The sequence below is a fragment of the Dromaius novaehollandiae genome, chromosome 2, assembly GCF_036370855.1.
Source record: "Dromaius novaehollandiae isolate bDroNov1 chromosome 2, bDroNov1.hap1, whole genome shotgun sequence".
Taxonomy (NCBI): Eukaryota; Metazoa; Chordata; class Aves; order Casuariiformes; family Dromaiidae; genus Dromaius; species Dromaius novaehollandiae.
This window is the reverse complement of record NC_088099.1, coordinates 145,630,393-145,653,743: the sequence shown is the minus strand read 5'-3', so window position 1 is coordinate 145,653,743 and position 23,351 is coordinate 145,630,393. Positions and strand designations below refer to the sequence as shown.

The following is a 23,351-nucleotide window of genomic DNA, read 5'->3' as shown; positions in this document are numbered from 1 at the left end:
CAGCACATCGGAGTCCGTGAATCAGACGGCCACACTTACTGTTCATGGCTGTTAAAATTTCTGCTGGTCTTATCTCACTCTCTCCGTGCTGCGGCAGATTTTCATGCTGGGGGAGAATATGCAGGGTTGCCAGTCCCTACTGAGCTCTGGGCTCTCATTCTTCCAATAGCTGAACTACCTGCCTGCCTGACAGAAATGCCTGACAGGACCTGGTTGTCACCAAGCTTGCAAGGCTAACAGGCAAGAGAATTGGAAGGTGTGCTGCTCAGAAGAATTTCTATGCTGAAACTCACATTCATCCCTAACATGGAATAAAAAATGCATGCTTGGATTTTTTTAAAACCATCACCTCATCACTTCTGACTCCTGAGGAATTTATTCCCAGATCTGTTCCCTGTGGTCTAACCAGTGATTTTCACTGTGCCCTATTCCTGAGAAAAAGGAGTAGGCAGATACTGTAAATCATATTTGAAATATTCAAACAATTTCCCTCATTGAGGGAATATCAGCAGTACTAATTTATTTTGTTTTGGCCAAAAAGCTGTGGGGATGTGAGTCATCCTGCAGTCAGAATAATACAATTTATTATGAGATGTTTAATGCTGATTCTGCTGGCACTGAACTGCTGTTGCTGCATGGAATCATGTTGAGAAGATCTCCCGATGTCCTGCTGAGCTATGTCACAGAGACAATTTAAATGCTGAAGAATAACCTGTAGATGTCTATTCCATAAATCCCACCGTTAGTGCACAGGCTCCACCTGCACTGTGCGAGGGCAGAGATGCACTTCAGAGCCGTGTCTGGAGTGGACTGTACAGATGGTCTCTGAAGAGTGTCTCTCATTGGCTCCGAGGTTATTGCGCACTGCAAATCACGGGTTTCTTCTATAACAGTGTTCCCCTTTGGGTATGTTCCAGGATTTGTCTCTACAGAGCCCCAACAGATCTCTTCCTTGACCCTACTGATCTCCATCTGTGCACTTACAGGGGACAGCACTGGTTGCACTTCTTGTCTTTTAGCATCTGGGGACAGGGTTAAGATGGGATGTGGTGACTATCCTGGCTCATTGGTAGATACAGTAGAGCACTTCCTGCTTTCTCATCCTCTAAGGTATGTTCTGCGTTCCTCCCTTCCCATTCTGTGCTCCCAGGTTTGAGACCTGATGAGCTAAGAAAGCAGGAAACACTGACTGTTTAAAGTGCTGCTTCACTCGGGGTGTGAATAGTGCTACGTGCTGGACTTCAGAGGCTCTTCTGTGGCCTTCAAGCTCTTCCTGGAAGTCAGCTTCTAGAACAAGTTTTCTGAAGGGCTCTTCATTAAAATTGCAGTAGCATAATAGTGGTTAGAAGCCTGGCTTTGGGTCTTAGAAATTCAAGGTTTATTTTCCCTTCTGTCCATGGGCATTCAAACCTGTATTTTCTAAGAGGGACCCGATGGCCAGAACACATTCTAAGGCTGTTCACTTTCCGTTTCGGCATACACTGTGTGAGTGTATGGAAAAGAGTCCAAGATTCATTGAGGCAGAAACAGGAAGCCCTAAATACTAGTATTTCTTTTTTTGCCTTAAGAGTTGGAGCCAACATTGACTGCAAGCTACAAGAAGTGTCTCGTTTCCTGTAGGTCTTCTATCTGACCCATGCCTAGGGGATTGAAAACCTTATGGGTCTCAGCCAGAGATTTGCCCACTTCTTGGATTTGCTTGGATTTCCCGACTTTAGCTCAGATATAATTTTGGCATGCAGCTGATTGGCTTGCTTAAGGTGGGAACAGTTCTGATTATGTGTAGGAGGTGGTGACTTTTACCTTGTGATCTTGTGGATAAAATCCACATTTCCATATTTTCTTCTTCAGGACCGGGCAATATGACAAGATGTCAACTTTCCACATCACTGACTTAAACAACAAAGGAGGCAGGGGAGAAAAGGTTAGCATTTTTATTCAAGAGAAAAAATGTATTCCCTTTCAGTTTATTCCAAGATTTGAAGGTGTTGGGTCAAAGAGAAAGTTTTCACTTCCTTTGATCTAGTAACAAGGAGGGAGTAACTTTCATGCCTGTGTTATTGAGGGGGAGGGAAAAAAAAAAAGGAAATGCAGAGTGACCTGGATTTCCAGAAGTCAACAGAGGTTGAGAATGGTCACCGCCTCATAGAAGTGGATTCATTGTTAACAAACGAGATTCAATGTTAGAAAGTGCTTACTCTAGGGAGTTAAAAAACTAGAGGTTTACCATATTTGGGCAATGTCCTTGTCTCATTTCAAGTGTTTCAGCATTGGCAAGACATACAGCTATATATGTAGAGAGAGAGACTGTGTTGATTTCTGGTAGTACTGATTATATCCCCAAAATTCTGAGGAAAATAGATATAATTGCTGCTTTGGGAATCCCATAATTGAGGAAAAGTAGTAGTTTAGCAGATGTTTGACCATAAAGTATCAAAGAATTCATATTTTTTGCATGTGTTTTAAAATGCATGTTATTTTTCCTGATGGGTGTCTGACCTTGCCATTTCATTCTGAAGAATACTGACAAGTAAAATAAACCCCAGAGTACAGCCTACCCTAAATGTTTCCCCTAGAAAGGAGCATTCTCTGGATTCTATTTACTGTTTGTTGCAAAGAAACTGAAATAATAAAAATAAAAAGATCAAGTATTGACGACTTTTTCCTGGTTTGTTTGTTAGAAGTGTGGGATTTTTTGTTTAACTATCAACAACATTTGGTCCAGTCTTGCTCTTATAGAAGGTGGTAGGAGTTTTGCCACCTATATAATATGAAAATGGTTCCAAGCTGTTATTTAAAAAATGGGGATGATATGTGTCACAAAGCTGTTGAAGCTGTTGATGTTGTTGCTGTAGGCTTACAGTCCTTTAAACGAGGATGCTGCTGAAGTTAGCGGTCTGGCCCCAATCCTGGCTGCTGCTTTTTCCCCCAGCATTGACTCTCCTTTTGTGTTTCTCAGTGGTGAAGTGGATTATAGAATTCAGCTGTATTAACAAAAACCCAACAAAAAAAGTTAATTTTAATGCTTTTCAAAATAATTATACTTGAGTTGCCTGCATCTTGGATGGACACTGAGCTACGGGGGAAGATGAGATCCTTTTGAAGGAAAGGACTTAGATACGCGCTTTCATTAGGAGCGTCAGTGCTGGGAACAGAGTGGAGAGAACTGTAAGCGTAAGAGAATAGTGCAAAGCACATCCTTTGTTACGTCTTTAGTGGATCCCTATTTTCTGTGCATAGGGAGCTATAGATTCACATCATGAGATTATGAGTCTACGCGCTGGGAGGCTGGATTATTTTTTATTATTGTTTAGGCAGTGCTGTTTGCAGTATGATAATTATGCTACTCTTTCTCTTGGAACATTAAAGATCACATCCATTGAGGACCTTAGACCTGTGGCGTTCAACAGCCCAGCATCTGGGCCACAATTTAGTCCAGTGGGGTTTTAAAGATTTAAAAAGTAGGAGCATCTCTGTGATTTTGAGGGGAAGAGCATGGTTTCCAGTTGCTGCTTAATGAATATTCAAGTGCACTCTATAGACTGACATCAACTGAAAATTTAATTTTCTGGGCTTGACCCTTTTCAGTGTCACTAAGTTTAGGGTGGTTACCTTGATGGGAAGTCCAAGGTTAAGTTCACATCTCAGACTAGATGGAGGCAGGATTTGAACATGATGTTCTGCAGGCATGGGAAATGCTTTCATAGCCAGGTTTTAAGACGGTATTGCCACCTTCACTCACAGAGGAAAACCTGAACTGACTGGCACGTTGATACTCTAAGAAGAGAACGGTTACCCTTGATATTTCCTGCTGACTACCTTGGGCACCTGTGCACTCAGAAACTGGCTTTCCTCAATGTCATCTTTGGATGCCTGATTATCCCCACACATTGTATAGCAAACCTGTATCCCATTCAGGGCTGTGCCTGGGAGAATTGGATATTGTGGTGCTAAAGTAAAGCCCTTGCTCTACTTTTCTGGCTTCCAGAGCTTTGTGCTGGGGTCTGGTCCAGCCCCCTTGCTGCTAGTATTTATTGCTGCACAATAAGCTATAAGTTTTTTAAACCAAATTGCTATAATGAGATCCAGTAGTTGTTGGAAATTGTAAGCAATATTTTGAAAAATGTAACCATTTTATGGTGTTTATTTTTCTCTATGTTCTTCTTAAAGAGCTGTGTAATATATTTAGTCTCTGTGCTATGCATCAGAGCTGAACAGCCTCATCTCCTTTTGGATAACTCTTCTATATAATTTCACTTTCATGAAGTAATTCGTTTTGCTGTTCCACAAAGTAGGTGAGGTCACATTTTCCAAAAGCATATTCAGATTTTACAAAATCTCTCTTTTTGATAAAAATCTTCCTCTTAGTTTCCCAGTCTCCCCTAAAATATTTACTTTTTTCTTTACATTATAATTAATTTTAATACATATTTATATGTATTGAATAAGAAAAGATGTTTCCAGGTGTTAAATTAGAAATATTTTAAATTAGGTGTTAAATTAGGAATATTTTAAATTTTCAGTACATGCTAATAGCTTTTAAAGGAGAAAAACTGTGATGTGAATCTTTCATTTGCTTCAGCCTGAGACAAGCCTTGATTTGATGAGTTTCATTAGGAACTCAAAATTTAAGTTAGTTTTTCTGAAAATCTTGTTGAATTCTGTGGGACTTCTGGGCAAAGCTAAACTAATTCCTAGAGAGAAATGGAAAGTAATATGTTTTCAAAAATATATTAAAAAACGTGACAGATGCTAGCTCTTAATCATACCTGTTCATAGCCTATGATTTTAGAGATGAGTTATGCAGAGGGAGATAAGCAGGTGCTTCCATTGCAAATTCATTGTTGGAAGTTATTCCATTAGGAAGCATTTGGCATAAGCCCATTGGTAAGTGACAACCCCTTGTAAATCTTTATTTTCTCAGGAAATCTGAGAAAATCGTTGAGACATTTTATAGGATAAACTTAACCACCCTGGACACTGAATGCTGCTGCAAAATAGCTTTCCTTTTGCTTCCTTCAGAAAATGCACCAAAGCAAAGTTCCCCTGCTTTTCCTTCTGTGCTGCTGAAAATGCACACGAAAGAGAAGTTCTTTTTTTATTATTATTATTTTTTATTAAAGCACAAACCCACCAGTCTGGAACAGAGTCCTCTTGGTGGTGGTGGCATAAACATAGGAAGAAGAAACAGCCCCAGTCTTGGCAGAGATTGGAATTTAGCACGAAGCTCAAGATTTGAAGAGATAAGACACAAACTGAGGAGAAAAATGTTTTCCAGGCTGACTTTAGAGGATACTAAGCCTAAATAATATATCAAGGCAGGTCTCTAACCTTTCTTATTTTTCAAGAATAAATTTGCCTTTCCCACTGTACCGAAGAACCTCTTATTCTTTGACTTGTCCTAGCAACTTCCTTTCTTCCCCTATCTCCAAGCATATTTATCTGCCCTCTTGCTTTTGAATATTTCATTTCCTTACATCCCCACCTAGAAACATTGGTCTTGGCACATGCTCAGGTGCTATGCAGGGTGCTGTAGCATGTGGAGGAAGCCAGGTCCAAGATTGCCATTTTTATCCAAGAACAGCACATCCCAGCTGCTACATTGTAACCTATATGCAATTATTTCCTGTGGTCCATGCAAAAAATTTCTAGGTTCTCTGTAACTCTGTGAAAATATTGCATATTGTGCAAATATGCAAAAATAGAAAGTGCACATGGGCCATTTCTGAAAGAAGCAGAAGCATGGTATTTTCATCTTGGGGAGTTGCTGAAGAAGAAGGGGAGATGGTTGAGTCTGAAGGACAGCTGGATTAGCCAGACTAAATTCAGAAAAGCTTGTGACTTCTAACTGCTCGTACCCAAGGTTGGCTGGGAATACAATATACCATGTTGTGTCAGGTTCCTGGTAAAATTAGCTTTGTGTAAGAGCTGAGATGAAAATGGAGAAATCTGAGAAACTGTGACAGCCATGCAGTAGGCAAGAAATGGGGAGACAACAGTCTGATGTCAGCGTTCTGCAGGGCAGCGATCGTCAGGGAGGCTTCTCGCATTGCACTCATGGTGTGTTGCTGCTCCTACCCTTTCTTCGTCTTCTTCCTACCATGAAGAAGTGTCTTGATCTCCTGGTGCTGGTGTCTGACCCTGTTCTGATGAAAGGGATGGCAGGGTAAAACTCTTTCCCTCTGGCTGTCGTGACTGCAGAAGCAGGGGGCGTTTCAGATGTGCTGTTTCCCAGTTTCAGAATCCCCACCAGTACCAGAGCAAGCAGATGTGTCATTGACTTTGTGTGTTGGTATTTTGGGCAATCTTTTATCTGTAGGGTGCAAAATTTTCAAATATCTAACACACAGGAAAATTTAGTGGAGACTTAGCTAATGTAGCCTCCAGCTTTGTCATGTCTAGACCTATAAATAAGGTATTTTTATTGTTTTGAGCAAAAATTGCCTTGCCCGTCAGATTATCTATCTGCCAATGGTAGCTCTAGTAGGTATGGATCGTCAGCGTTGCTGTTCCATAGTGTGATTTGTAAGAGAAATCCTAATTCTCATGGTAACACTGTGTGAAGTAAATGACATTTTGGAAGGTTTGTAGGGTAGAGTTGTTCACTTGCTGTTACACAAAAATTTATTGTCAAATTAATGGTGGCTGCAAATGTTTTTAGAACTGGGTCTCCAAGGGACTGTTCCTGTTCAAGTAGATAAGAATAAAAATGAGACCACAGGAAAAAAAAGGAAAAGAAAAGAGTAAGATTGGTCTTAATTAAGTGATCAGGAAATTAGTATCCAACACGATTAAACAGTATACAAATGATTTTTTTTCTGGCTTTGCTAAATTCTTCTTTACATATAGCTTTTGGTTGTAACTGACTGGATTGAATTTGTATATATTTAAAAGCTGAGTGTGTGCAGCATCATAGGATCATAATAAATAAAAACCAACAGAGATGGGGGTCCCCAAATCTTAGGAATTCCTGATACTCAATATAGGCAAGTCTTGCCCTGGTGTGGCCAAAATCAGCAACAATATTCTGTGTGAGGTTTCCCTCGTGAATTCCCAGGTAATTTCTCCTGTTTTTCTTGGTGGTCTCTGAAACCTATTACTAACACAGATAGATGTGCAACTCCAGATACTAAAGTGGTTTAAATATTTAGTGTGTTTTAATCCTGTGGAGAATAAATTATCTTTTGGGGAATTCCCTTTAAAGTAATCTACTGTTGGCATGATTCCTGGCAGGTAAGCAGGTGCCGGGAGATGGCTCTCCAGATAGAATTTGTTTGTACCAAGAATCAGACTTCTGATGTATTGCAACACTGCAGACAGCTGATTCATGGGTAGTTTCTTTTTGTTTTTGTTTTTTTGGACTTTCTGTAGCTATTACAGAGTAACTATAATGAATCTTGCCTTCATCCTGCCTGTGAAGGATTTTAGACTTTGCTAATGCATACTGTGCCATTTATTTCCATTGGCAGTGTTACCATCAAAGTTGTGGCCTAGCCAAGTGTGTAGATAGAAATGTGCATTTCTGTGTATAGAAGGCTTCATAATGCTGATTTTACTCGTAGTTGAAAGTTGCCTGCTTGTTCCCATCATTAACTCCTTTCCTCTACCCTAATTCTCAAAAATGACATGGTACAATTTACTGCTTAATACGAAAAATGAGATGAAACACATAGTATTAAATAAATTCTTTTTCTTACTGGCCCAACTCAACAATATTACAATGTTTCACTTGACAAGAACAAATATATACTCTTCAGCCTTATACACTCAGTCTAATTTATGTTCTTAATTCTGTCTTCTACACTTAATGCTCTTTACATAGCTAATTCCTAAAATGCTCCATATTAACCTGTTGGATTGTGTGGGTTATAATCTTTGTATTTTGCCCAAGTAAGCAGGTAATTCAGCTGCTGCCTTGCATGAGTGTTTTGAATGATCCCATTCTGTAATACGCAACCAAATTCTGGACCAGATAATGATAGGAGTAAGAAACAGATAGAACATGTTCACATGTGAAAAGGAGAACCATGAAGCACTAAATTGTTAGGAGATGTTAGGGGCAGAGTTCAGTTAATTAACTAAAAGGCTCCGTAAGGTGAGCCATTCCCCATTAAAAAAAAAAAAATCCCATCTCCTTTGAGATAAACTGTTGGACTTTTTGTTTTGTTCTTGCCTTTGCACAGGAGGTCTGAGTGTGGTGTGTGTGTGTTCATGTAATTATTTAAAATAAGCATTCCTCTTTCACTTTAATAGATGAGACTGAAATGGTATAAAGTGAGACTAAAGTGCAAATGAGACACTGAATTAGTCAGAAGTTACACAAGTTTTGTTATATTATAGAAAGCACTGTAATTGATGCCTTATATATATCATGCTGCCATTAAGTTAAACATGCAGATAGAACCTTTGTTTTGTTTTGTCAACTGATTGCTTTATTTAGCTTATTTGGGAACACTCAAAAACAGAGAGACTGAGTCTGCAGCGCTGCATTCTTTCTCTTAGTTATAATTCCCATAAAGCTCACTGTACAAAGTAACTCCTGATGCCTGCCTTCTATGATGAAGGGGATGATAAAAAATGTACTCCGTGTTTTTTCTTGAGGATTATAGACGGTTGCTGGCTGGCTGGCTGTAGCATTCTTTAAAAAGCATCCAGAGTTGGTGGTTGTTCATTAACACAGTAAAGCAGTGCCAAGAAGAGTTACAGTCCTTGCAATCACTAATACAATGTATGCCAGTCCAGTGCTTGCTACAGAATCCAAGTGGAGCATTGGAGTGAGCTAGTCTCAAAAGTTAATATGAAATATGGATTGCAGTATCAACCTACTGAGACCTTGACTTTTCTTGTGGAAAATGAAATTTTGCAGATGCCTGGCTTTATTTCCGGTGGCACAGTTCCATACCCAGAATAATCCTGTCACTGGGATGTTCCTTAGGTGAACAGTTGAACCAGCAGTTCATTAGAAGCAGCTGGAGTCTGTTAACACACTCACCTACCTGCCAACAGTAACTTAAGTAAAATTTGAAGGTGATCTTCTGGTTTGGTCTTCTGTGGCTCTTTTTACACAGCTAAGAATCTGAATAGTTATTCAGTTAAAAATTGTACACCTCTCACACCAGGTTAGTACTGTAACTAAAACTCGTGTGTTTTTCTTGTAGCAGTACTATAGAGCCTCTTGCCTTCTTAAGTGATGCCCTCTTAAGAAAACAGACTTTTTTTGTATGAAACAGTTTCTTTAAGTTTTGAAGTATACTGTAGTTTGATCTTAAAGAAGCCATGAGCCTAGATACACTGATGCTGGGAGAGATGGTCTTCTATCAGTTCTTCTCATGTATTACAGTCTTAAATACAAGACTTTAAAATCTTCTCTAAGTAATTCTTTTAATGTTTTATAACAAAACATCTGAGGACTTTCAAGGAGAATAATTTTCTTTTTAAAAACATGCTAGTTTGACTTCTTCCACAATTTTTTCCTAGGCATTTGTTATTAGTTTAAGTGTTCACTGACGTATATTGTGGCCTTTAGGTGAAATGTGCAACACTAAAATTTCAGGCATCCATTACTACTTCTATATTTAGAAGAAAAGTCTTAGTCCATGTTGTTTAACGGTTTCCACTTATTTTTGTAACCAGTCAGCAAAATTAGATTTTAAGCATGGTGGCCATTTTTATGAATTACTTCTTAAAAGCTATGAAATATAGCTCCCAAACTAATATTCTAAAAAGTTAGAAACTTTCTCTGGCTTTAGGAAAAACTAGTTATCTATAAAATTCCTTTGTTTTTTCAAGAGAGACAACATAGTGATTTAAAACTATTCCAACTATTAAAAACAGACAGCTGGGTGGGATCTAACTTACCACGAGCGAATATTTTTCCAAAAGTATCTGCCTGTGTTTTCCCTGTATCATAATTGGAAAAGGATGGATCTCTGGGAAAGCCCCCAGAAGGAGATCCAATAAAACTGTAGTCTTCTGAATTGAATACAAAGGTCTTTTGACTTATAAACATACTGTAAATTTTTTTTGAAACTGTAAAACCTTAGTTTTACGTCATTTATGGATTAAATCATTTTGTATATGTTTCAGTCTAAAAATACGTGCTTCCACTTGTCTGATGTTAGTTTAAGTTGTTTAGCAACATATCAAAACAATTACATGAAAATATTACTGTCTTTTTTTATTAATCCCATAGGCAGCTTTTCCAAATGTTTCTGTGCTGTAAATGATTGCAGTCAAGCATTTAAAAAATGTATAGAGAACGGTGTTCCCCCATGTATTCTCCTTGCCCTTCAGGTTATGTTCTAACACCAGCCTGAGAGCATGGTTTATGGAACTGTGTGTATTCATTTCAGGGTGTTATTGCAGGTATTTAGTACCAGTCTCTGATGAAGCATTTTACACGGTTTTCCTTTTCCAGTAAGAAGTTAGGTGCTTAGGTCTAATTTCCTCTGTTCTGTACAGTCCATGCTTTTCTGTCAGGATAAAACTAGCTTTGGGAGGGTTATGTAAAACTATGTAAAACCACTGTAATACTTTCTTTCAGGAATTACAGCGGAAGTCATAGTGGTGGCCTCTTTTGATGAACTCCACAGAAGAGCTCAAGAGGCCAAGGGGAAGGTCGTTGTCTACAACCAACCTTTCATCACTTACGGTGAAACCGTGCAATACAGATCGCAGGGAGCAGTGGAAGCTGCTAAAGTTGGAGCAGTGGCATCCCTTATTAGATCCATTGCTTCTTTTTCTATTCATAGGTAAGTGTTTTTTCTCTCTGTGACTCACATTTCAGCCTTTAGTTCCCATGTCATTTGTGGGCAGGCATTTGTGTTCTTTACAACTTACACATTGCCAGTTGCAAGTGGGTGTTTGGTTCTGAAGCTGCTGGCTGCACATTAGTTCTTTTCCCCTGTGCTTTGTTATTCTTTCAGAACATTTTCATTTTTGTTTCTGATCTGAAATTTGTGTGTGTGTTTTTTTTTAAAAGAACTTCCTGCATTCTCAAGGCTACCATAAATATTCTGAGATCGACTACAATCAAATGTTTTTGGAGACAAAATATATCAGACCACTAGTGAGGATGTGAATATTGGAGTAGAATGTAGGTGACTGTTTTTACTATCATGGTCATTTTCTTAGAACTAAGCTGATTAGTCTAAATGAAGTAGTAACCTGCTTTGAAGATAATTATTCTGAATACTTTAGAAGTAAGGTCTGTATAGTTCTCACTCTGCTTTTTAAATAAGTTGAAACCATGATTTCTTAAAAATATTTTTTTAGATCTCCGAGTGCCTTACTTTTCTTATCATATGTAGTTTTATGTTACAGAAGTGAGCTTTTTTTAGTTTTCTGATTGGTAACAGAACTTATTTTCTCTAGTGATTTTTTTTCCAACTCAGAAAGCTTACACTGCTGAAAAAGATAAGTTGAGGCACAGAGAGAAAAGACATGGATGACAGGTACTGTCTTTTAGCGTAGCTTTTTAAAAATTTGACATAGTTATTGGTGAGCCAAAAGCCTGTAGTAAGCTTTGTGCAGTGGCCTGCTGGCTGAGATGAGAGTTCAGGTAATGCATGCTCACGCCTCAGAGCTGGACTGAGTACTGTGGGTGAGATGGACCCTTCTCCATGCCCACCCTCCTGAACTTGAGTTGTAGTCTGAGCAGGAGCCTGCCTGGTTGGAGCCAACTGAGTAGCAAGGGCTCTAAGTGATATGAGACACAAACTTGACTGTTTAAAGTGTGGTAATAAAGCCCCTTATATAAAATAGCATTGAAAAGGTACGTGAAGTTTATAAAAGTAAGAGGTGCTGTATTTTGTAACATCGTTTTCTTGTTGTATGGTTATTCCTCCCAGTAGTTGCCCAGTAACTCTTTGCCCAAAGAAGAATCATTGGCTATAGCTAATCTGACCCTGACTGCGTGCCATAGCATAAACTGGGATCATGTCTCCTGTTTGGATAATATCATGGTTTCTTTTCTAATACGTACTCCCATGTTTTCATTCTACAGAAGTCTAGGCTAGGAAGTGGGAAGGGATGGTGTGGCTTTGGGTCGTGCTTCAGTCTGGGGTTGGGAAGTGGCCTGGACAGGCACTTGAATGCACACGATTCTACCATTTCAGATGGAACATGCAACATGGTCACATCTCAACAGTACAAGAAGTGTGCAAGCATCACCATTTGTGATGCTTCAAAAAGTCTGAGAAATACAGTAATGTCAGTTGTATCAGGTTATGTACAGAGGACAGCTCTGCTGCCAGTGTCGTTGCTTGAAAGCATTTTTTTGTTTAATTCTTGTTCCATATTCCCCTAAAGAAACCAAGACTGCCTGTTTAAAACGCCTTCTCAAAAATATTTCGTGTTCAGATACTGTTCACGACTATTTTAGTGTATTTCTTGATGAAGCGTCATTATAACCTGTTTTTCCTTGTGAGAGAAGCTCCACAAATGTAGCAAGGTTTACAGTGTATTTTCTAATATTTATAATTTTCTAGTAAGCTTAACAATAATGAACAGAGAATAGAATGCATTTCAGAATTTTTTTGAAAAATGTTACATTTTCATAATTGTCTTATTTGATATCATCAAGGAATATGGCAATCTAAATCTGTCAATTACCTGAAAACCTGAATGCTGATCTATCCATTCCTTCTGGTACTCTGCAGAGGTGTTCATTTTAAAACTACTTTTTATATCTTCTGTTTGACAGACTATTTATGGAAATTCATTTTATCATGTAGTGGAAAATTTAGAGACGAGGAACAAAGGTGGAGACTGAAGGTAGTGAAGCCTGTTTATTAGGTCTGGGTACTGCTATTACAGTTATTTCAGAATTAAATGAAAAGAGAGGAGAAAGAATTAAATGAAAAGAGAGGAGAAACAGATGCCAAATGCATGTTTGTTTAGAGGTACTGAATCCTTAATCTAGGCTAGGAGGCGAAGTATCATTCCCAAAAGTAATTTCAAATTTAGATACTGCCAGGAAGCATCTTTTTGTGAAATGTTCTTTCTGTCTTTTCTTTGTTTACCTTCATAGAGGGTTTTTTTATGTGGGGGGAGGGATCAGTTAGTCCAATTTTTCCTATAAGGGAGGTATTCAAGCCCAGTCTGTCACTTCTGCTGTGATGCCTACCTGTCTGTCTTGTCTCTAACAGAAAATAGGCAGTTCTGTAGGCAGGATGGATTCTCTTGTCTCCATTCCTCCTCCTGTTTTCTCCTGATCACCAACTGTGTATCTGCTTGTCTGTCCTACTGATGTGCTCTGCTGTATGGACTCTGCTGGATGTGGTGTCTTGTGCCAGTGAGTGTCTGGAGCACTGTTATTAAAGTTGCATTGCCTTTTTGGTTGATGGAAAATATGGTGTTGTTGGGGGAACAGCATGTTAGAAGGGCAAGAGATGAAAGGTAAAGAGTCAATAAAACACTTCTAAGTGTGTGAAGGAAAGTCTTGCATTCTTGCAATTTGTATAATGCTACTTCGTTAACCAGAACCTTTACTTTTTGTGTCTGTGTGTTTATGTATGCACATATGTATGAGTGACTGATAATGGGATTATGGCAGCTTTCCAAAATATCCTGGAAATGTGTTAGTCTTTATACAAGAAAGTATCCTCCTTCTGGTCACGGAATCATAGAATCATAGAATAATTTATAGTGGAAGGGCTCTTTGGAGGTCATGCTACTCCATCCCACTTTCCTCAGGTGAATGAAGAGTGGAACTTCACAATTTTCCCTGAACTGTATCTTCTTTTTGAGATTGCGATGTGTTTTGGATGGCACTTGTTGCCTATTCTGTTTGCAACAAATTAAATTAGCTAGAATAGTGGAAGCCACTTTATGGTGTGATTTCTAGTTGATCTTGCAACCTGAACAATACTGACAGGTTAAAAACAGGTTCTTTCCAGTGGATTAACATTTTAAGCTTGTTACAGCTGGTTATTAAAGCTTACTGACAAGATAGAATTGGTAAAATCCCGGCATGAATTTAATCAGTGTTCTCTTGCTGGCAGCATGCTGGCTGTTCCTTGTTCCAGAGATGGCAAGCACTTGCTATGTTGTCAGGCGCAAAAACTATGGACCTTGAAGGGAACCTCTGAGCAGAGGCTGTGGGCAGCCTGCTTTCCTTTGCAGTGCAGTACTATAGCCATGGAGTGAATGAAATGGCCTGGGGACTCAGGCATCCTAATTCTGAATAAGGTGAGAAAGGATGAATTTGCTGTGTTTGTATTAGGGCTGTTTGGTGACAATAGAGGACTTGATGAATTTTTGTTTGATGTCTAGGATTGGATTAGTTATCTAGGACAGAGATAGTAAGTGGATAGGAAATAAAATTACCAACAACATCTTCCTTTGCTGTGGAGGACAGTAGCTTCACGAGGTCTGTGTTACCATGTAGTGTGGCTGTTCTTTCTCCTTAGGAGAGATCCTCACATTGTCTCCATGTTAGAAACCAATTATCATCTTGCCAAGTATGGTTAAAAATTGTGGTTGCAATAAGCTAGCCATAAGCCTGTTTTTTTTGTTCCCATCCGAAAGATCTTTAGAACATTTCATAGGTAAAAGGTATCCTTCAGCTGTTGACATGGTCCAGTAATATTTATATTGTGGTATATGTACTTTTATCAATCTAAAACTGCAAGAAACTCCTTCTGTTTCTTGGGAACTACAGATTAGATAAAGTCATAACACTGTGTCTTGTAATAATAACCCCTTTAAGAGTACTACAGGGAGGTAAAGTTGAGTGTTTTTCAAGAATTCAAAAAGAAAGTTCCCCAAGATTTAAAGAGATGAATGCCAAGAGCCTTCTTTTTTCTTTCTTTTTTCTTTTTTTTTTTTAAAGCTGCAGCCTCTCCAATGTATAAGTAATCAAACTGGGAACATGCTATTGCAAGGCCAAAACAGACGAAGAAGTACTCTGGAGACTGTTAACAAGGGCATGTACTCGGTCAAGTTCTTCTCAAAAATTTTTTTGGCTGAATTCAGCATCTTGTATTTATCTGAAAGAAGCAATTTCCTTCACTTTCTCTCCCCTTCTTCAGGCTACATGTGGCTAAAGACAATGTCTCCTTGTGGAGTTCTAGTAACTCTACTCCAAAGCTGTGTTTGTATGAATGCTGAATTCATAAGTGGCACTGTGCAACTTGAGATTTATAGTAGAGGTAGACCCAGCCTCTTCTGCCTCTTCTACTGTGTTTTCTAAAATCTGGAATGGGGTAGTGATTTTGGTAGCATTTCTTTTACTTTTATTTGTTTTTCTAGCAAGAGATGCATCTGGCCTTCAAAGTGGATGCACTAAATTTTAGTGTTTTCTCCTCTGGCTGTGATGTGAGCCCAGGGGGCACCTTTCCCTCCCGTCCTGCCCTTCCTTCCACTGTGATTCTCAATGTGCCTAGTTTTTTGCTGGCATTTTAGGATTCTTTCTCCCTGTGCCCTGTTGTTGCCCTGTTTGAATGCTGCCAGTCCTGCACACTGCCGTGTGCCTTGTCATGCAGGAAGAGCACTGTTGTGTCACTGTGTAGCTGTGTTTCAGCTAGGGAGCCCTGCTGAGAGGGTCCAGGCTAAGACGTGAGTCCAGCCTGCTCGAGTGGTAGAGGCAGGGTCTCAGCATCTGTACAACTCTGCATACACACGGCCTCGCTGAGCAGGCCTGTAGTCTGCTCCATGTATACCCATGAGTCAAGCAGCTGGAACAGGTCATTTTGCAATAGAAAGCTGTCCCTAATGCCCAGTAAATGGCCTGGACCACCACGTATTATTTTCTGCTGAAAAATTTAGACCTGCATGTAAATTTCTAAAACTTAACCTACTTTGTAAAATAATTTCAGGAACTCTTCCACTAACCACTTCATTTTTACCTGCTTCTTTCATTTTAAGTATTTAGAAAACAAAGTAGGTGCTGTAAACAAACAAAGCTATCATAGCACAAAATAGGAGTTAGGTTTGTCATCACTTTTGCTTCGGTAATACTATCTATTGCCGCATGGGACTTGTCATCCAAATTGCTTTTCCACTAAGGAAATAGTAGTTTTCCTTGGGCATTTGAGTTTAACTAAGATTATTCATTGCTTCTGGCACCTGTTGAAAGGAAAAGAGTGAAATTGTTTTATATATACAAAATGAAGTAGGATTTTTATATAATTAGGTTTGTAAGTTTTTGCTTCACTTCCCACTGTTCCCCCAGTGCTCACAGCCCCCCTTTTCTGATGTACCTACAACATCCTGGTACCAACATTGTCTGCTGGGCTGCTGAAATGGCACCAGCCCACTGGCACAGCTGGCCACATACAGAGGCCAGTCTGGCTCATGTACGGATGATGCACAGCTGGAGCAAACATGATGCATAACATGTGCAGTCTCAGTGCATATGAGCTGTCAGTACCTGGGTCCTTTTGCTATTTGGTTCCCCTCTCCCAGTGCTGTGCCAGTGCAGGAATTGGTGGTTACTCTAGCCTTTGGCCTGTTAAACTAACGTGGTAGGTAAGTTACTTTCCTGCTGTTCTTTTCAGTTCTCTCAATTTTTCTTTGCTTCTAATTAAGCTAGCCATGGGCTCTCAAGTCTGTCTGAGACTGTTTAATCCATCTGTGAGCCTGCGTCCCAGTCCTTTGGTTAATGAAATAATCTTATGTCTCTTTTTTTGGAATTAGGGGAAAAAATACATCGCTTCTCTGAACTTTTTCCTCTTTTAATTGCAAATCGTATTTACACCTTTCAAAACAAAAGTGCTTATGTTAGAACTGATTTTTCCATATGACTATTAATTAAAATAAATATCACTTTTACATAAAGCTGCAATTAAAGATTTATTATTTTAGGTGCATGTAAAATCAGATATTATTATTGAAAATGCTTTGGTGGAAATGGCTAAGTTAGATTTCCCTTTGGTCAAATAAAAGCACTGAGAAAGCACATTATTGTAAAGGGAGAAAGTTACTCAGTTAAGATTCCAAAAATAGTGTTTATCAAAGTATGTCTGTGGCATAGAACATTTCTTTGAGTGTAAAAATAAACTATTATTGTATTCCTTGAGTATAAAAATACTCTGTGTTTACTTTTTCCATTTCATGTGGCAATGCAAACTTGGTATCTGAGGTTTTCCTTGATAGCTCATGATGCTGGGTTCTTTGAATCTTGGCTCATTCTGTTAAGCAGTGCTACCATTCCTAGTGCTGGGCATCTAGCTATTGCTGGAAAGTTTGAAAATAAAGAGTTTCCATATATTACATGCAGAACTGATGCCTTCATTTATTTACTCAAGAAACCTTCGTTGCTCATTACCATCTTGTAGTGACAGAGTGCCGACTGTACTATTGCCTAGTTGTGTTTTTAGGGTCTTTCTTTCCTCCCTACGACATGAGTTTTTATGCTCACTGGCCAAAGTGGTGGGATATGTATGTTGAAGAGTTATTTTCTTTTAGTAAGGAGGAGAATGCAGCCGTGATCAAGGTAGTTTAGGATTGATCTCTAAGGGAACTGGAAAACTGATGAGCCTGATTCTCAACTGTTTGATGGGATGAAATGAAGACGTACTGTTTTTTATTCTACTAAGGATCTGGGAAACAAAGATAACCCATGTTTGTGGTATAACGAGCAGAAATGAGAACACACCATTTTTCGTAAATCTCTGGTGAGCTTGTGAAAGGTTCTGGTTACACTTGGTAGTACTGTGTATGTTATCTCTCTTCCCCTTAGAGAATTGTTGGTGTTGGGATTTATTTTCTTGCCCTCCACTTAGGGACTTTCCTTTCAGGATGTCAATGTATGTTGCTTGCTGATTCATTAATTTTTACTTTGCTCCCTAAGTACCCTGAAGGCCAAAATGCCAGACTCCATTCTGCAGTGCAGTCTTTATTCTCACTTTTGGGCAAATCCTGGCTGTCAGCAAGAAACTTATGTGTCCTTAGGAGATAATCTGCCAGCACTTTAGGAGTTGATCATATTGTGCAGCAGTTGGTTGCTATTTGGGCAGTGATAAAAAAGCCAAATTTCAGGTAACTTCATAATGATGAGAAATGAGGTTCCTAAGTCCCAGTCGTTCTTCAGCTTTGGCCAAACTTTTTGCCATTTTTTTTCCTTTTAACAGCATGACTGTTTTTTCCAGTAGGCAGGGTTTTAAGTGTCATATAAAACCTTTGGGTGGTTTCATATGTCTGGCATATTTGTTTTCTCATGGGAGTCAGTAAAATGTTGACGTGACTGACAAGGGTTCTCTTTACTCCCCCTGGTTTGAGCTCCTCCTGTTCACAGATACATTCTTGTAATAGGGAAGATTTTCATCCATTCAGTATCCAGTAATATAATCAGTGTCCTTCTGCTTCGGTAGAGGCAGATAAGAGGCCGGCAGAGTCTATTTGGATATATCTGTTATCCAGAAGTATGCTGTGAGGATAATGGTCCTTTTGGAGTTCTAGCTTCCCTACCAGTAGCATCACAAGGCAAACCTTTAGTAATGTGCTACTCAAGTTTTCTTTTTGTCTGGCCCACCCACCCTCCTAACACTATTGGCTGCTATGTTTTGTTGATGGCCACCCATATCATGAGCAACATATGTTAACTCTGATCTTACTCAGGTACTGTGAACACCCCCGCTTGGATTTGATAATATTCTAGGGTTAGTAAGATTTAAAGGAACAGTTTTGTTCTGCCTTTGAATTACTGGTACCTGTATATAAAGATATTGAGCTTATAGAACTGCCAAATCTTGGGTTTCTTATACTGAACTTTAAGAAGTTACAGCTGTAATTGTTGTGGGCTAAACACAGGAAATTTTAGCAGTTTTCTGTGATTTCCTGTTACTTTAACCCTAATCAGCTCCGTCATTCTTCTGTGCTGTCAAACCATTCTGAGTAAGTATGAGTGTCTGTGCCTATGAAAACTCTATTAGCAGGTTTAGAACCACCCAGTATGACCGTAATGTCTTTATCCATCAACTGCAAGTCCTGTTTTACTGTTCTTGCATTATTCAGTTGTCTTTCTTGATTAAACTGACAATAAGTATCTCACCAGTATGTGAAGACTGTAAATTTAGAGGATTAAAAAAACCCTGACAAAACAGTTAAAGATTCCAAAAGGGGATGTGAGTAATACAGTGCTAACAAATTATTGTCACGAGGGGAATATTTCTTTTCAACTGCTTATAATATTTGAAAAGCATGTGAAGTGTACCCTAATTCTGCATTTTTTTTTCTATGTATGTGCAGCACCAAGGACTTTATCTGGAGTGGTTATCTCCAAAGCACATGAGCACATGGCTGTGGACAACTGAAGGAGATTAGGAATGGTTGTACCAGAATGGTTGTACCAGAATGGTACAGAATTGGTGTTTGGGGTATCCTAACCTAATACTCTCTTTTTTTATTATTATTTTATTTTTTAAAGCAGTGAGAGTAAGGACTGTGTTTCTTGGTGTGTTTTAGGATTAACTCTATTAATCCCCAAAAGCACTGTAACTCACTTTTTGATTTTGGTGCAGGTAATGTTGAAACAGTTTGTATGGAGGTCTACACTATAGATTTGCCTGCCTAGCCAGTTGTATTATTTTCATGTCTTACAATTGTTTTTCCAGTTTGTACTTCTCCATTCAGTATAGTTTCCTGTTCCTGTACTAAAGATACTTTTTCTAAATCTATTTTGTGTTGTTCTGGATCTGATGATATTATTAATTTTTTTTTACATATTACAGATCAGTTTTATCAAGTATACTTTAAATTTTTACCGTGAAACATCTTGTATGTGCTGTAAAACATGTGAAGTAATCTGCTCAAAGTTTACTGCTGATTTCCAAAAGTGAACACAAATTTTTTTAGGGACTGTGGCTACATTTGCATATTTCAAAATCTGATGTGTACAACAAAATGTTTTATTTTGATATGTAACCTTTTACTTATGTCATATAAACCAGCAAACAAATATAAGTGCCATTTGTTGAATGCACTTCACGTGATAGTAAACTGTTAATATCCACAATCTCACTAGTTTATGTACCAGGTATGCATAGGATTTGGAAATGCTAATTCCTCACTGTGTTTTGCCTTGTTTGTTCAAACATATGAGCAAACATGTATTGTTTGCTCAAACGTATTATGATTTGCCTTTGCAAGAGTTCTTGTATTGTTTTCCAGGGGGCAGATCTCATGTCTCTGTTTTTACTATTTCTTCCGCTTACCACAGTCTTGCTTGTGGGTTGTCCATATGGTAGGATATATCTGTGTTATTTCATTAAAAGCTGTCTTCACACAGCATTGTCTTACTCTGGTATATTAGCTCCAACATAATTTGTCAGGCATTTCGGTGTGATCAAATGGACGGGAGACAAATTTCGATTTACATTTTTAAAAAGTCAGAACCAATTATTGCATGGTTATTGTTTAAAATTTTCTAAAGTTAGCCTGATATGTGATATTTCATAGTAATAATGGGCTCTTCCTTGGAAAAGTAATGTTTTGTGCCTCATATGTGTAACTATTTCAATTACTCTAATCCTTTTCTCTGGCCTCGATTTTTTTGGGGGGGGTGTCTTTGTTGTCCCCTTCAGATCCAATCAGTCACCTGAGCCACTCTCTCTCATTATGTCCATCTTGTTTCATCAACTGCTAATTCCTTGGTCTTGCCTTCAGGGTAAGGCTAAATGGTGAAAATCCTTCTCCATCTGGTTTATTAAATGAGAGGTGCCAACTCCTGCCTCTGCCCTGCCAGTGATGCCAGCTTTGATTACTTGCATGTTGTCGTCTCCTTCAGGCACCTTATATTTCTCTCATGCTGTTTCTATATATAGGAGGATGGTGCAAACCTAAAGCTGAAACTTTTTCTCTTCCAACAATCCTGCTTAATGCTGACCTTTGCTATGGTATTTATGGATCATTACCATATGTCAGTAGCTAGGTAGGTGATGATACGTGGCTTCTGTTAGCTGTTTGATCATTACCTTGCTTTCCTAGTCACTCACAGCAGTATTTCTGTATTGGCTAACACAAATATTGCAAATACACTGAAAGAGAGAGCTGTCATCTTTGGTATGGTTCTTTTCATTGTTATTATGCAGGGTTGAGCTTTGACTACAATTTCTGCATACCTGTTTGTTACTGGATTTCTAATCCACTGTGATCCTGAAAGGAGAACGTTTGTAGATTTTATGGCATGTTGTTTCTAAGAATAAGAAACAGAGAGGAACCATGAGGTTTCTGATGTATGATTTTCATTTGGATTTCATCACATTAATTTGCGGGTGCCAGTGAAGCACACAAAATATGCCTCAACAAGAGATACTGAAATTGGCTCTGTACCGTTTAGGTCTAGAAAATCCAGATCAATTCTAGAGCCTTGTGCTTAGGACAACAAAGGAGATCCTTTTGTCAGCTGGGGAAGAGAGAGCATGTGGATTAAAACTAGGGGCTCTGAAGCTGCATTTGTCACTCTGCAGTTGTGTCCCTGGGGAAATCTAGTAGCTCACTGTAATTTCTCTCTTTCCCTGTTTGCTAACAGAGGTATTGTGTTGGAATGTTAATTTAGCGTAACATTTGTACATTGCTTGCTGTAAAGAAGACATCATTAAAAGTAGACTTTTCTAAACTGTGATTAGGCAGCAAATAGCAGATTCTGCAATAATTTCCATATACCAGAAGGAACAACTGTATTATTTCATAACAGTGGGTGGGCACTGCTTGTGAATAATCCACCATATAATCATGTTTTTATTATAAAATGCACCGTGTGCGATTGTTAATCTCTGCTGGATTGGAATTCAAGGATGATTTAATAGAGATCTATCAGAAGGATACCTGGCAGTAGGTGAATGGCAGAGAACAATACAAGTCATTACCCTGGAATATTTGATGTTCAAATGGAAACATTTTAAAGCAACTGGTTGATTGTAGCCCAAAGGAAAAATTTTTTGATTTCTCTTTGGTTATTGAGTTCAACTGAGTAACAACTCACCATGAAAGACTTGAAGCTGCTGGAAACAGTGTGAAGGAGCTGGAATTTCATAAAAGCACAAGGTTTGGTCTCAGTAACAACTCTTTATCTTCAAGAAGAGAATGTCAAATCTAGAACTTGGGTCCTGAGATTCAGATGTGATTTTGCCAAAAGTCTGGGTTGAAAAGAGAGAGCTCACAGGAGCAAGGAAAGGGAGGTTTTAGTTGTTTTTCTATAATCTATAATTTTATTGCCTTTTCAGTGAGTAGATTGTGGCAGGTATAGAAATTTCTTTGAGGAGAGTCTGTCTGTCTGTCTCTCTATCTCTTCTTGCAGTCTCCAAAGAAGGAAACAACTTCTAGGGCTCCCACATTCGGACTCTGTGTGGAGTTGCTGCTGGGGAGGCCTGAGAGAGCCAGCTTGAATATACAGTCTGTATGTCCAGAAAGGGTGTTAGAGGGATCTAAGATGTGCTCACAGTCCAAAGAGCTTGAGCAAGGATTTGACAAGTCCAGTTGCAGCCAGCACCTAGAGATCAATATCTGAGTTTGCTGGGTTCCCCTGAGAGCCCGTCCAAGATTGTAACTTCACAAAACAATTTGTTTCTTCCTTCTTCATTGCTTCCTTTATAATGCTGAAAATCTGGAAAAACAGAAATTGTATGATGCAGCATTTGAGAGAATTCTAATATTTCAGGCTTGACAGAAGTGCGATGTGAATGACAGAATCAGAGAATGGTTGAGGTTAGAAGGGATCTGTGGAGATCATCTAGTCCAACCTCCCTGCTCAAGCAGGGTCACCTAGAGCACGTTGCACAGGATCATGTCCAGGTGTGTTTTGAATATCTCCAGAGAAGAAGACTCCACCACAACCTCTCTGGGCAGTCTGTTCCAGTGCTCTGTCACCCTCACAGTAAAGACGTTTTTCCTCATGTTCAGACAGAGCTTCCTGTGTTTCAGTTTGTGCCCGTTGCCTCTTGTCCTGTCGCTGTGCACCACTGAGAAGAGACTGGCCCCATCCTCTTTACACCCTCCCTTAAGATATTTATATACATTGATAAGGTCCCCCCTCAGTCTTTTCTTCTCCAGGCTAAACAGGCCCAGCTCTCTCAGACTTTCCCCATCAGAGAGATGCTCCAGTCCCCTAATCATCTTCATAGCCCTGCACTGGACTCTCTCCAGTAACGTCATGTCTCTCTTGTACTAGGGAGCCCAGAATTGGACAGTGTACTCCAGATGCAGCCTCCCCAGGGCTGAGTAGAGGGGGAAGATCACCTCCCTCGACCTGATGGCAATGCTCTTCCTAATGGAGTCCAGGATACCGTTGGCCTTCTTGGCCACAAGAGCACACTGCTGGCTCATGGTCAACTTGCTGTTCCCCAGGACTCCCAGGTCCTTCTCCGCAGAGCTGCTTTCCAGCAGGTCAGCCCCCAACCTGTGCAGCTGCA

At 39.2% G+C, this 23,351-nt stretch overlaps 1 protein-coding gene across 5 annotated transcripts in view; it reads left to right on the top strand.

The window, feature by feature from the left end:
• CPQ (carboxypeptidase Q) overlaps positions 1-23,351 on the top strand; it is a 165,930-nt gene that overhangs the window by 22,269 nt on the left and 120,310 nt on the right. For all 5 annotated transcript variants that reach the window (XM_026099835.2, XM_064507695.1, XM_064507696.1 and 2 more), the window contains one exon: positions 10,544-10,751. In XM_026099835.2, the coding sequence (XP_025955620.2) occupies positions 10,544-10,751 (208 nt within the window). The remainder of the gene's footprint in view (positions 1-10,543; positions 10,752-23,351) is intronic.